Source organism: Parasteatoda tepidariorum, chromosome 8, assembly GCF_043381705.1.
Source record: "Parasteatoda tepidariorum isolate YZ-2023 chromosome 8, CAS_Ptep_4.0, whole genome shotgun sequence".
NCBI classification, from domain to species: domain Eukaryota; kingdom Metazoa; phylum Arthropoda; class Arachnida; order Araneae; family Theridiidae; genus Parasteatoda; species Parasteatoda tepidariorum.
In genome coordinates this window covers 60,343,569-60,358,936 of record NC_092211.1, presented here as the reverse complement: position 1 = coordinate 60,358,936, position 15,368 = coordinate 60,343,569, and the positions used below count along the sequence as shown (strand labels likewise).

Genomic DNA, 15,368 nt, shown 5'->3' with positions numbered 1-15,368 from the left:
GATATAAGATTCCTCAAAACTCTTAACTTTTTATATAGTTCGATATAAGATTCCTCAAAATTCTTAACCTTTTATATAGTTCGATATAAGATTCCTCAAAATTCTTAACTTCTTATACACTAGTTTGATATCAGATTCCTCAAAATTATTAACCTTTTATATAGTCCGATATAAGATACCTCAAAAATTCTTAACCTTTTATATAATTCGATATATGATTCCTCAAAAATTCTTAACCATTTATATAGCTCGATATAAGATTCCTCAAAATTCTTACGGCGAAATTGTGTTATTATTGTGCTATCAAAACCATCATATAATATAAAAACCACGTTGTCATATAAAAGTTGACACACATAAACGCTTTTGAAGCCCCATCGTTTTTTACAGAGTGGAAGTGGTTAACGAGACCACATGACTGAAATTAATTGGTCAACAATTAGGTCGACCTCGGCGTCAATCCGGCTAGAAGCTCACACTTGTCTGTAAATGAAAGCGATCCTATCCGGCCAATTAAAGAATTACACCCTCATCTCTCACAGCCCTATCAATCATAACAGAATTCGCACTGTTTTGAATCAAATAAAGATTTTATCTCATCAATTTGTTGAAATTATAATTTGTTGAAAAATAAATTTCTAAACAAATTTGCTTTGATATGAAATTGACTCATTTGCTTTAAAAAATTGGCTTATCGAACAAAATTAACGATTTTCACCGCCAAATTGTTTTAAAAGATTGGCTTATGTTTAAAACTAGTGCTGAATTACAAAATCGATTAATCAATGTATGAAAAGTAATTATGGGTTTATTGTGAAAAAACAAGTCTTGTGTTCTTTCGTCCCGATTTAATTTTGAAATTATTTTAACAGTAACAATCTAACAAGCAAACCAGTGTTTTAATAATGTAAAAAGCTACTTTTTTCTATGTAAGTTTTTGATACTAAAGAGATTCGCTTCATCCTGACTTTTGAATCACAATTCCTTCACATGTCTTGCATTGTTCCCCAAACTCTTCAGTTCAAACATAACCGGCTGGCAAAATAACTTGAGCCCACATTGGACCAATAATCAAGAATCTCGGCTCAATAAGGGCTCAAAGGGCCATTATTTTTCTGATATCGGTCCTACATAGAATTGCCCGATTCACCCGATATTTTACAACCATTTTGCAACCAATGTCGGCCCTATACAAAATTGTCTGATTCACAAAATATTTTACAGCCACTTAACAACCAATATCGGTCCTATATATAATTGCCCGATTCGCCCGATATTTTACAACTAATATCGACCCGGCCCTATATAGAATTATCCGATTCACAAAATATTTTACAGTCAGTTAACAACCAGTGCCAGATTCACCCGATATTTTACAGTCATTTTGCAACCAATATCGGCCCTATACAAAATTGTCTGATTCACAAAATATTTTACAACCAATATCGGTCCTATATAAAATTGCCCGATTCACCCGATATTTTATAACTAATATCGGTCCGGCCCTATATAGAATTATCAGATTCACCCGATATTTTATATTCATTAGTGATTCAAAATAGGCCATTCTAGGACCATATTAAAAATCTAGACATTCCGATATAGGACCCATATCAAGCCAATTTTGAGCTTAACTGGGGGCGAAGGTTGTTGCTAGGATACATATAATAAAGAACTTTTAAGAATAACTCAACCATATATTATTAGAATAAACTTATTAGGATATTACATATTTATAATACAATTACATGAATTTATCCATATTGTCCCTAAATATCTTTCAAATCTACATCCGCATTCTAGAATATCCTAAATATTAATAAATTTATCTAAATACACAATTATCGATTTTATAATACATTTAAAAATCTTTGAATACGGTAAATTTGAACTAATTTAGCGCATTTAAAAACAATTTAGTTTTAACCAATGACAAAAGTGATTTATTAGCACATGGACGATGCTTTTAATTTCTATAGAAATGGATCATTTATAATTTCCTTATGCTTTGTAAACAATGTGACGTAATTTTTTCATAACTTTATGAATTTGACCTGCAAACGCAGCATACTATTAAAGATATAAAAATCTTAGCCTTAATTTTTTTATATCAGCATTCAGAATTAATTAAAAAATTAATAGTTAAGAAAGCTTAGGAGGCTTTCTGGATGCTTTAGTTTCTAATAATGAAAATATTCATGAACGTTTAAGGATAAATCATTTTTTTATCTAAAAATAATTCATTAGTAAAAGGAATAAATTAGAGTCATTAAATACAGCGAAGATTGTTATTATGAAATCATTATAATTTGACGTATTTGTTCAAATAAAAGTAACATTCTGCGAAAATATTGCTTTTAAGAATAAATAGAATAGTTAAGAATATAAAAAATAATCATAAATTTATTAAGCTTACTTAAATTTTGAAAAAAATTCATTATGGTTAATAATTTTAACAAAGCAGTTGGTTAACTAATATCTCATCATTTTAAAACAACCACTTAAGGAATACTTATTTATCAAACTATTTGTATAATATTAATACATAAAAAACTGTAGCTGTTTGAGTTTTTGAAAGTGACTATTTTTCACACGTTCTTTATTATAGATTTAGATCAATAAATCACATATAAGCAATAATTATAATTAATTATGAATATATTATTAATTAACTATTGCAATTTAATTAAATTATTAATAATTAATTTATAAATTAATTATTTTTCTATTGAATATTAATTTCTCTTGCTTAGTCAATGTGAAACTTTTTCATTCCAATATTTATTTAGAAGTATTGCGCTTGTTAAAATGTATCATATATAATTTATAAACAGTAATTAATTATTTATATACTCATTGCAAATACAATTAACCTGAAATTTAAAAATTTAATTTAATTAAGAAAGGCAACGTGTTGGAAAAAAAAGGAACACTAGAATATTGTCTACCAGTATATTTTCAATACCTAAATGACAATAATACTTAAACACTTGGATAACAAAATATATTCAGATAAATACTTAGAAAAATAGCATAAAAATTACCTTGAATTTCAACAATCGAAACAACCACCGTCAAAATTGTACCCCAAAACAATCCAGCACGGTACCCCATCTTTCTCCTATAAATAGGCACTCGCCGACACCGGTTCGTTTCTAAGTCCGACAGAAATTCATGGAATAGTTGTTTTAATAATCCCGTAATCCAACAATGTAAAAGTAATCCAAGTGCAGAAGATGACACAACACTTAATTAATTAGCGTTCATTTATAAATCACTGTTAATTAATTTTTAATTTTTTTTTTTAAATCTCTATAGCACCACCGACACTACCTCCTCGTTGCACTCCACAATCTCTTATGACTAAGTTTGACCTGTTGTTAAAAAGTTGAATCCAGTCAGCGTCCCTCTCTTAGGGTTGCTAATCTATCAGACGAGGATGGGGAATATTTATCTTTTCATCCCTAATCCCATTGATACGGTTTTGGCGAGTTGGCGACGTTTGGTGAGATTCCCATCTGGAAGAAGAAAGCATAACTTTTTAACGGCTTTAATTATTGCGTTTGAGATTTCTCACGGACGCAGATAGGGTTGTTATCCTCTCCGAAACTAATGTATCATATTTATATACATGACTAATTCAATATTTAAATCCTCTTTTAATGTTTAGTACAATAAATTATAGACTATTTTCTTTTCTTTATTTAATTTTATGTGATAACGTATTTTAATGAAACAAAAAAGAACTAATAGAATATTCGCTATAAAATTTATGATTCCAGATTCCTTAAGGAAAAAAAATTCTAGTTGACTATATGTTTTTAATTCATCCATTCATATTAATTCATTATTCATTTGCGATTTACTAAAATATTATTCATTTTCAAATACTATTTTCTTTTTACACTTTTTTTTTCTTTATTATACACTATTAAAGCTTTAATTCTTTAGTTTTTGTAAAAAAAATAATAATAATATTAATTGCTAACTCAAATGCAAAACTAAAAAAAATCGTTACTACACTAATATAAAATCCACTTTTACTGAAAAATGTTACGGAACAATGAATTTGTCGTATATCGTATTTGTTACAGTAATTATTACCTTAAAATCATTAAATCACTCTATTTAATTAAATGTTACTGTAAAATTTAAGTTATAGTATTTTACCGGTAAAAATGGTTTTTGCAGTGAAATGGATTTTACGGTGAAATAGATTTCACGGGTTTTTATGGATGATACATTAAGACATTGATATTTTTAACAATTTCGATGCGTTATGATTGATATCTGGCAACATCTGATCGCTTTTTCTTTTTTTTTTTTTTTTAATTTCTTTTATTTCCTTTACTCATTTCTTTTTATTATCATTATTATCTTGGCGTTAAGTTAAGCGTGAGCTATTAAAAAGTTATCGAAAGCGATAAATTTATCGAAAAAAAAAATGGATAAATTAATCAGTAATTAAGCAAAAAAAGAAATAATAATAATTCACGAAAAATGCACTTAAAATTGCATCAACTTTCCACATATTAAAATTTCAGAAAAAAAATTGTGTCAGATTTATAATTGAAAATGGCCTTTTTCAACATGTTAAATTTCAGCTCTCCAGTCTCTTTTCAGCGGACAATAGATCAACATGGTTTTCATTTTCTTTCTTTTTTCTTTTATTTACTTATAATTTCTTTTAATTTTACTTATTTATTATTTTTCTTATTTTATTTATTTATTTATTACTGGACTGTTTTTTTCACAGCATTTATTTATTTTTTTAGCATTTTTTCTTCCTTTTTTTTCTAGTTTTTTTCTTTGCTAATTTTGGCGCTAAGTTACGCGTGAGCTAATAAAATGTTCTCGAAAGCGATACATTTGTCGACAAAATAGATAAATTAATCAGTAATTTAAGCAAAAAAAAATTTTTTTTTTTTTAAAAAATTCTTGAAAAATGCACCGAAATTTGCATTGACTTTCAACATATTAAAATTTCGAGGGGAAAAAAAATCGTGTTTGATTTATAATTGAAAATGGCCCTTTCAACAAGTCGAATTTCAACTCTCCAGACTCTTTTCAGTAGACAATGGGTCAGCCAACATAGTTTTTCGTTTCTTCATTTTATTTTATTTATTTATTTATTTTTACTGTTTGTTTTGTTGTTTTTGTTTTTTGCAGTATTTATTTTCACAGCAGTTAGCAATTCTCAAATCTTTTTCTAATTTTGTCGATCGAATTTCTAGTTTATTTTTCGATACAAATCGTAATTTCAAGTGTCATAAATTTTTGCGCAGCAAAACAAAACACCCGAAACAGCCGCGACTATCTCACAAATTAAAGAAGCGCGCGCCAAAAGAGCGATAAAAACTCCGTTTTAAAAGGGATTTATCCTGTCGTAACATTGTCCAAAGCCTATAGCTCCTCCTCTTCTAAGAAAAGAGTTCATTATCAAGTTGTGATATTTAAAAAAACTGGATACAGTACCATAAAGAATACTCTCTGAATCAGATGTAATTTTTCTGTTTTTGGCATGTTTACTTTTATTTATTCTTTGAAAGTTGATTTTTTTGCATAAAACTGTAACACTCCGCCTTGGAAATGTCTAGCCAATCAGAACGCCGCTCAATTCGCACGCATTTTGAACAGCACTAGATAAATTGCTACCTGTTGAAGAAGCTTCATCGAATGTTATACAATGAATATTAGTTGATTGTTGTTTTCTGAGAGCTAGCTTTCCTGAATATTGCTTATTAATTGTTAAAATAATAACTTAATAAGCAAATAACTTAAATATTTTGAAAGTTATTAAACTTTTTTAAAAAATCGCAAATTTGGTGATATTTTTTCACCCAGAGGAAAATTATCACAAAAACACATAATAATAATAAAAAAAGTAAAATAATAATAATAAAAGAAAAATAATAGTAAAAAACCACAGTTTAAGTGTCTTACACTTGAAGCAAACGATGATTTTAAACTAAATATTTTGCTGTGAAAAATTATCTAGATTTTAGAACGGTCGAGTAACTTAAATATTTTAAAAGTTAATAAACTAGTTTGAAAATCGCCAATCAGGCGAGATTTTTCCATATAGATGAGAATTATCAAAATGACTGCCTTATTCTCAGTTTTTGCAAATTTTCATTAGCTGAGACTACAAACGCTTTTCATTTTCACAAAACTGTGGATTTTCTCCATATTGACGTTTTGCGCCATTTTCAAAATAAGCGGCGTAGACAGCGCTGGCTTTAGATAGGCTAAACTTGACCTAACAGTTGCATACTTACAGAAGTTATAAAAATAGCATAGTGTTCGCAAAAAATCATAATTTAATATTACGACGGAGCTTTCGAAAAACAGCCTTAACTTATCACTAATAAACTAAGAAAAATATTTTAATGCATTGTTTATTGGTTTCAAAGTTCGATTAACATTTTTAATTGCGTAATCTATCTATCTATAAACAATTAATTAGCCTGTTGAGACTAAAATCATTCGTTTTAACTATTTCAACAAACAAAAAGTCATAATTAATTAAAACAATAAGTAATAAAACAAATATGTACTTAATTGAAAAGCTTAGTAGGAAAACAAGGTAAGTGGCATTTTCAGAAAGGCTATTATCAGGATAAGAAGAAAAACCAAACTATTATATTTTAGTATCAATTGATTAGAAGGTGGGATATTAGTATTGATAAACTCTTCGCCTTATTTTATTTACTACTACCGAATTTGAAATAAAAACCATGCAATCATATTCAAAACTATTTTGCATTTATTGTGTTAAAATTAAAGCAAAAGCAAGAACAGTTTTGTTACATTAAACATAACCATGCTGATCCGACCGGTCACTATATGTTATTTTTTCTGATTAATTTCAGATTACTCAAGAAAATGTCACTTACCTTGCTTCTTCCACTAAGCTCTTCAATTAGATATGGGATAGATTATAATTAATTAATTTTTTATTCTTGTTTCTTTCTTTATTTCAACTTCTCTAATATTTTCCAATCACAAAATTAAAATTTCACAAAAATTTATTCCCCACATCGAAAAATCTAGCTCTTGAAAAATAAATTTAAAAAAAAATTCTCTCAAAAAACGGGTGGGGAACTGAATTTCATTTTTGTCTGATAAGTCTTAAAAAAATTAAATAATACGTAATTAACTCCCCCCCCCCTATTTTTCGAAATTATTAATGAAATATGTATGATGTTTAATAAGAAAAAGTTTTGCTTTTCAGTAAAAATCTTTCTCTCACTTCTTTTTGTACTTTTCACTCACTTCTTTTTATTCTTCTTTTTATACAGTTACTCATGACCAGTGGTCATAAGCAACAGTAGTGAAACTACTATAGTTGCTACTTTTACTTGTAGCTTGTAGCATAGTGTGCTACTTTTTTTCTTTAAAAGAAAAAAGTAGTGTAGCGAGTAGTGCGATTACAAAAAAAAAAAAAAAANAAAAAAAAAAAAAAAAAAAAAAAAAAAAAAAAGTACTTAGTGGCGATTTCTGACAACTACTTCAGTGCATAAATCTGACTCTAACGTAACTAATTTTTCGAATTTGATGGGTACAAATCTTAGCGGATCCATCAATGGATGAAATGAAAAGGACCCTGTTTCTGCAGTTGAGCGTTAACTGGAATTAATTATTTAGTATTACCTGTAACTAATACTTAAAGTAGCCAATACGAAAAACAAATAATTAATCAATTTGGTCACACTTTTACATGCGAATGAACACTCGTGCAACATCAACAAGGAAGGGAACGTGTTTTCAACATACACTTAATTTCTTAGAGAAAATATAAGAGCATTAAACAAGGAAAAAATTTCAAGTATTTGATAATTTCGCATTTCTTAAATTAAATATTCGCTGCCGAGAAGGGTATAAAAAGTTGAAGATGAAATAAATAAATTCGAGAAAAAAAAATTTTTTGGAATAACAAACGGGCTTATGTAAACTAATTATTTCCTTACATTTAATGTAAGTTCGTCTCTTTAACATAGTTGAGTAGTTACTACAATTCTAAAGTAGTTTGTAGTCAAGATATTTTAAGAAAAGTTAACTATTAGTTTTAGTTAACTACATTTTACTTTATTTTATGACCATCGTTGAACAGCCGACCCAATTTTATGACTACAAATGTTCAACGCCGTAGCTTTGTAATTTTGAATCCAAACCAAAAGACAAGGGAACTCCTGGATCAAGTATTGGAAGAAATTTGCTTTCGTGGAAGACTTTCTGATGGAACTAATCCGCATTTGAGTTGCATGGCGAGGAAAGCCACGAAAACCTCCCACGGTTAGTCTGACGACAAGGGGACTCTAACCCATGATCCGTCTACCACTGAGGATATTTTACGTCAGCACTGTAGTCGGTGCGATCCAGATGCGTAATTCGTATCGACCAGCCATCGCTGGGATTCGAACTCGGTTCACCTAATTGGAAGGCTAACGCTCTATCCTCTGAGCCATCTCGACTCAGTTAACTACATTTGTAGCAAACTCAGTTAACTACATTTGAGCATTGTTATAGTTGTAGTAAACTACAAAAATAATGCAGTTTTTCTGACCACTGATCATAACTGTGAGGTAAAGTTTTGCCTAACTAAAGCTAGCGCTCTCTGTGCTTATTTTGAAAATTTCGCAAAACGTCAATTTGTAGAAAAGTCACAGCTTTGAGAAAATGAGAAGCGTTTGTGGTCTAACTTTTAACAATTTATAAACTTACTGCAATGCTGTATTATCTGGGATTACAAAAATTTGCAAAAAGTGAGAATAAGCCAGTGATTTTGATAATTTTCATCTAGGTGGGAAAATATCGCCGAATTGGCGATTTCTATAAAAGTTTAATAACTTTCAAAATATTTAAGTTAATTGTCTGTTCTGAAGACCGGATAATTTTACACTGCAAAATTATATATATAATTTAAAATCATCGTTTTGCTTCAAGTGTAAAGCACTTAAAATGTTTTTTTNTTTTTTTTTTTTTTTTTTTTTTTTTTTTTTTTTTTTTTTTTTTTTTTTTTTTTTTTTAGCTCTTTGGCGACACATCTTCGAAAAACTACGCCAAAGAATTTTATCAAAGAGAAAAATCTTGCAAGATTGCAGACATTTAATAACATACACTAATTTTTTTAAAAATATTCTAACTATACATTCAAAGCTTTGAAAAATCATGTTTTAAATTATTTATGGAGGCGAAACAAAATGAGCCGTGAATGGATTCTCCCGTGGTATTGCATTCTCTTAAGTTTTCTTCTTATTTTATTACATCCTCTTTTATTTTTTTCTCTACATTCATAGAAAAATTTTTAATTGGGTATAATATGAAAAAAACACAACTACTTCGATTTAGTAGGAACAACATATGACGCAATGCTAAACGAATGGAATTCAGTTGTTGTTTATTCAGTTATTGTTATTAGTAGTTGTTGTTATTTGTTTTAGTTGTTGTTTATTTAGTTGCATTTAGTTGTATTTAGTTTCAATAACTTTTCTTTATAATGCAATAAAATCTGACGAGCAGCTATTTAAACGATCGAACACTTCGTTTGTTTATTTGTGGCTTGAAGTTAGGCTCGCAGAAAATGCAGTTCATGGGTTAAATTTAGTAGGAACAACACAACCTGTGACGTAGGCTATATTATACCCAATTATTTACATACTTTTTCTTTCTTAAAACTCAAATTACAATAAATATGAGTTAAATTATTCATGAATGATTTATCAATAAAACTTATCGAGCGGCTTTTAAAAATTCCCATACGAGTTATGGAATTTTTTTTTTTTTACCCACTGTCAAAATGGGAGTTGTTTTGGGTTTAATGGCGTGCGTACCTTATTTGGACGCGCTGACACTTTTCAACTGTGTTCAATAGTAAAAGTAAACAGTGCGCAGGGACCGATCAAGACAAATTCTGACCCACGGCCTACAAAATTTTCGGGGCCCCTAACAAAATATTTCGAAATTAAATTTCTGGAGAGTAGTTCTAACTATAAAAAGAATCTATTAAACTGCATGATTCAAGAGAAACATTCTAAAAAATTTTGAAAGTAGACAATTGAAGATTATTTTTCTAAGATAAAGTTTAAACATATAATTATTAAAGCAAAATATAAAACAACAANATTCTGGCCCAAGGCCTACAAAATTTTCAGGGCCCCTAACAAAATATTTCGAAATTAAATTTCTGGAGAGTAGTTCTAACTATAAAAAGAATCTATTAAACTGCATGGTTCAAGAGAAACATTCTAAAAAATTTTGAAAGTAGACAGTTGAATATTATTTTTCTAAGATAAAGTTTAAACATATAATTATTAAAGCAAAATATAAAACAACAAAACAATGTTGTATGAAAATAAAAATAGTTTGTTGACCACCAACAATTGAAATCAGTGATTTTTGCTAAAGTCACTGATTAGCTTAATTATTTTAAAGGTTGCAGCCTTCCATCTACAGCTTTACATCTTTGTTAAGTTCTTGTTGACACTTATCATTTATAATGGACTTTGCGAATATGCATTCTAGTTGCATTTGCCAAAGTCATCGGACTAAAGATTGCACCAATTAAATTTTAGTTGTACTTTCGAAACTGATTAGTGCAATGTTTAAACGAGTTTGGTTTATCACAATATAAAGAAAATTTGAAATAAGAAATGCCTCTTTTGAGATAAACTGTTTCTTTCAGTATTTTTTTTAATGAAATATTGTGGATTTTTTACTAATTTTTGAGGCCCCCAGAAAGTGTGGGCCCCAGGCCCGTGCCTAGGCGATAATCAGGCCCTGACAGTGCGAGTGCGTCGTCATTGCATGTGTTGCTGTGGCGACAGCTTTTTATTTTTATTTTATTTTCACCAGCAGTCATTCTTATTGCATTTATATAATAATAATTAAAAGCATTTTTATATTACGTTTATTATTAACTTATGATTACTCTCTTGGCTGTGATTTTAATAGAAATATGAATACTGACGAATAAGGCTCCTATACTATCAGAGCTGACCTATCAAGCAATATTGGAGAAAACAAGTTCGCAAGTTAACGTTATGTTAGTATTGTGTTTATGTTAGCTCTTTGCTCCAAAAATAGGTGATGAGTCGGCCTGTCTAATTCAGGGGCTCAGGAAAAGTATTTTGTGACGTCTTGAAACACGCATATAGGCAGGATTTGAAAACCAATCAGACGACACGAGGACAAACATCAATTAAAACAGTTTTTGCAATCCATGATCTGAAATGTTGTTGCGTTTATCAGAGTCAATTCAGGAAAGAAAGCAAACATTTGACCAATGGGTAAACAGTGATCGTAACAAAGCAATCACATTTTTTAAAAAAATATTTATTTTCTTATTTTTTACACTTTATCAGGCACTATTGCTTGAAACAACATAGGAACTAGCAACATGGGTATGAACCATGGAGTTACAGTTGCCTATACAAACTCAATGTCACTTTCAAGTTTTTTTAGTATACTATCCATCTTCTAAAAAGGATTAACCTGTCAAATCAGATAATTTTGATAGAATGATGTTTACTTTCCGAGAGATCTGTTTCCATGTCTGAAAGTAGTAAACCTGAATAAAAAGAAAAGAAGTTACTAACTCACAATTGCTTACAAATTCAAGGCTTAAAGGATTGAAAAAACATATGTACATACATTTTAGTTACATTCATTTGTACGTATACAAATACGTACAAAATGCAGTACATGTAAATACGTGCGAAATGTATCATTATAAAATACATTATACTATCTGCTGTAAAATATAATCATTTAGAAGAATACAATAGTCTTGTAATCGTGTATTTAGATTGCATGTAATCATAATTACATGNGTAGAACATGCTCTACTATCGTCCAAGAAGTTGGACCAAGTTCTTGGATGTTTGTTTACACGATCCAAGCTCAAAGCAAAACAAGTTTCCATCAATATCAATCAATCTCTGTCCAAGAAATTGGATCGTCTAAACAGGCCTTAAAAAGGATTAACCTGTCAAAGCAGATAATTTTGATAGAATGATGTTTACTTTCCGAGAGATCTGTTTCCATGTCTGAAAGTAGTAGACCTGAATTAAAAAAAAAGGAAGTTACTAACTCACAATTGCTTACAAATTCAAGGCTTAAAGGATTGAAAAAAGATATTGAAAAAACATATGTACATACATTTTAGTTACATTCATTCGTACGTATACAAATACGCACAAAATGCAGTACATGTAAATACGTGCAAAATGTATCATTATAAAATACATCATACTATCTGCTGTAAAATATAATCATTTAGAGGAATACAATAGTCTTGTAATCGTATATTTAGATTGCATGTAATCATAATTACATGAAATCATGATTACATGTAATCATATATTTTGATTACTTGTAATCATAATTACCCGTAATCGTTTTCGTTGTGATTACTTGTAATCACGATTACAAGTAATTGATTACTGTAATTAATATTGTAATCATGATTACAGCTGTAATCAAAATTTCTGAAAATTGTAATCATGATTACAAGTAATTGATTACTGTAATCAAAAAATGTAATCGATTACATTTTTGACCAACTCTGTGAGAAACTAATAAGAAAGCTAACATTAGTTAGCAGGAATCAAAGTACTTTCTTTTAAATGTTTTTTTTATCGTATTAGTTATTTGTTCTTATATTATTCAATAAGAGTCAAAAAAAATATTGAATTGTAAGGTATACAATTTTTGACGTTGGCTTAAAATACGTAATTTTACAAGGCAAAATATAAAATTTGAGCGAAATCGGTTGAATAGTTTCCGAGAAATCGAATTTTATATATACGATTTTTTTTAAAATTCGATTTCTCAGGATCCATTCGACCGGTTTTGTTCAAATTTTTTATTTTGCCATGTAAAATTAAATTTTTTTAAAATGATGTAAAGGTTTAAATATCTTACAAAAAAAAAATAATAATAAATATTTACTAAAAGTTGTTTTTTGCATGGAAATATTTTTGTATAAATGAATTTTATGAGAAAGAATTCTTCAATTCGCTTAAAAAAAATTTCGAGCTATAGTGAAAAACGCAGAAAGTACCGCTCTTTGGACCGCTCTTTTGACCGAATTCTGCGGACCATATATCCCGGATTGCGGCACCCAACTAAATTATGGGGGGGGGGGTCATGGAATAGTCAGAAATTCGAATTAATCATAAGATTGCATGTTTAGAGAAAGTAAATTTTTTTTTGTCTTAAAATAATCTTCTATCTTCTGTCTGTGATTTTGTAACTTAAAATATCGTCGGCACCAACTAATTAGCGTACTTGAAGTTACCCTCTCGAAATATTAAGATTAAGTCCCAGAACCGAATCATACGATCAAAAGTTATTTAGGATGTTACAAGCCAAAGAATATATCAAGAAAACATAAATTAAAAATTTAACCTAAAATCCAAGATGGCGTGGTTCAAGAACCTCTTTATAAGTTCAATACGATATTTTTGTCATACCGTCTGAGTAATTTTCTACAATAGTAAGAGGAGACCTATTCGTTTGCACAGAAAAATTCAAGAAATGACAAATGTGTCCATTTTTATCAGTATTCAAATGTGGTGGCATGTGTAAAACCGTGAGATAAAACTTACCATGAATGGAAAGTTTTCAAAACACCCACTGTGTTGACAGGCAGTGATTCTGTACACCTAATAATTACCTCTCCAGGAGCTATTCGACGATAAATCAATTTGACTAGACGTCAAAACCCATAATTTCTTGTTTAGGGGAACACAATCAAGTGGTTATTCTTTTTCTCTCCAAGAATTTCCACCATGTAAAAGGCCAAAATGGAAAAAGTGTATATTTTTAAGCATGCAATTTCATCATCTAACTTGATTGTCTATTATAGATTATTTATCATTATCTTAAGAAATTTTATGATATGGTTTAAACATAGCACCAAACGAAATGTTTTAGCAAATTGAGCAATATTGTGGTTCAAAAAAGGGCTTAAAAATATAATTTTTCGTCAAAGAGGGTATTGAATCGAGTAAAAAAATGAGAGAGAGGGGAAAATATTTCTGCAACTTAGAACCCAATTTTTTTTCTTTTTCTTTTTTTAAAAAGGACAAGTTTGCAAGCAGTCTTTTTTTATTTTATTTCACTTATAAACGGTGATGAACAGCCGACCTAATTCAAAGTTTACGACGATCAATTATCCGTATCCTTGCATTTTTGAACCCAACACAAAACACAAGGGAACTCCTGGATCAAATATTGGATTAAACTGTTCTTCGTAGAAGATTTATTGATGAAACTAACCAGTATTTGCCTTACATGGAGAGGAAGATCACGAGAACCTTCTACGGTTACCCCACGGTAAGGGGAGTCTAACCTATGATCCGCCTACCAATGAGGATATTTTACGTCAACCTTTGTGGTCGGTGCGAACCGGAAGCAGAATTTACAGCCACCGTTTGGATTCGAACCCGACCACATTGGGAGGCGAATGCTCTATCTCCAGACCCACCGCGTCTCATTCCATTTTTCTTTCTTTTTTTTTTCATTACATTACACCAAGGCACATTCTTACAGCCTTGAGCCTTACAGTCCTTACATATGTTTGAATCTTACAGACCAATAATTAGGAAGCAAAAACATGCCACATTCGGAAAAAATTGCCTCCAAAATTTTCAGTTTTAAATCTCTTTGTAATGTCTCAATGTGAATTAGCTAAGTTTTCCATCTCCGGAGATATGAGCAATGGCTCCTAAGTCATGAAACTTGACCTAAAATTTGATGCTTCTGCGTTTTTTTTTTTCTTTCTTTTTATTCAAATATTTCCCAAACAACTCTCTGCATTGAAAAAAAGGTAAATAGAGAAGTTATAGATCTGTAAATTTCGCATAAAATGAGTACTAATGTGATAAATTTTGTTTTCAATATGCTTATTTAACCTATAATGAAAGTTGACATAAATTGTAACGTTTTCAACGAAATCTCATTTTTGTAAAAATTAATGCTAGAATGATATTAAAAGATCTTCGTAACGCTATTATTTAAATCACGGCTACTTCCTTGATGTTTCGACAATCCTCTTTATTTTCAATTCCTATTATTAGTTCCCACTCTCCCTATATAAATTTTTCTATATCTTGTTCAAATTTTCAATCGTTGATAAAATATACTTTTTATTCAACCACTCAAATTCAAATGCATTTTTTTTAACTTTTTTAAAGTGTTTGGTGTAAAAATTTCTTTTAACTATTTAAAATGGAGTCTTCAGCTCAATTTTTCCCTCTATGGCAACTTCTCTGATGTCTTTGCGACAATTTTAGTTACCAATGTGTTATTCTACTTCATTAAATAGTGTTAATTTGAACAAAAAAATAAAGACAAATTAATAT

At 29.5% G+C, this 15,368-nt stretch overlaps 1 protein-coding gene across 1 annotated transcript in view; it reads right to left on the bottom strand.

Moving 5' to 3' along the window:
• LOC107450518 (neurogenic locus Notch protein) overlaps nt 1-3,448 on the bottom strand; it is a 68,718-nt gene extending 65,270 nt beyond the window's left edge. The window contains exon 1 of the mRNA XM_016066331.3: nt 3,045-3,448. Within this exon, the coding sequence (XP_015921817.1) occupies nt 3,045-3,114 (70 nt within the window). The 5' untranslated portion in view covers nt 3,115-3,448. The remainder of the gene's footprint in view (nt 1-3,044) is intronic.
• Between the last annotated feature and the right edge of the window lie 11,920 nt (nt 3,449-15,368).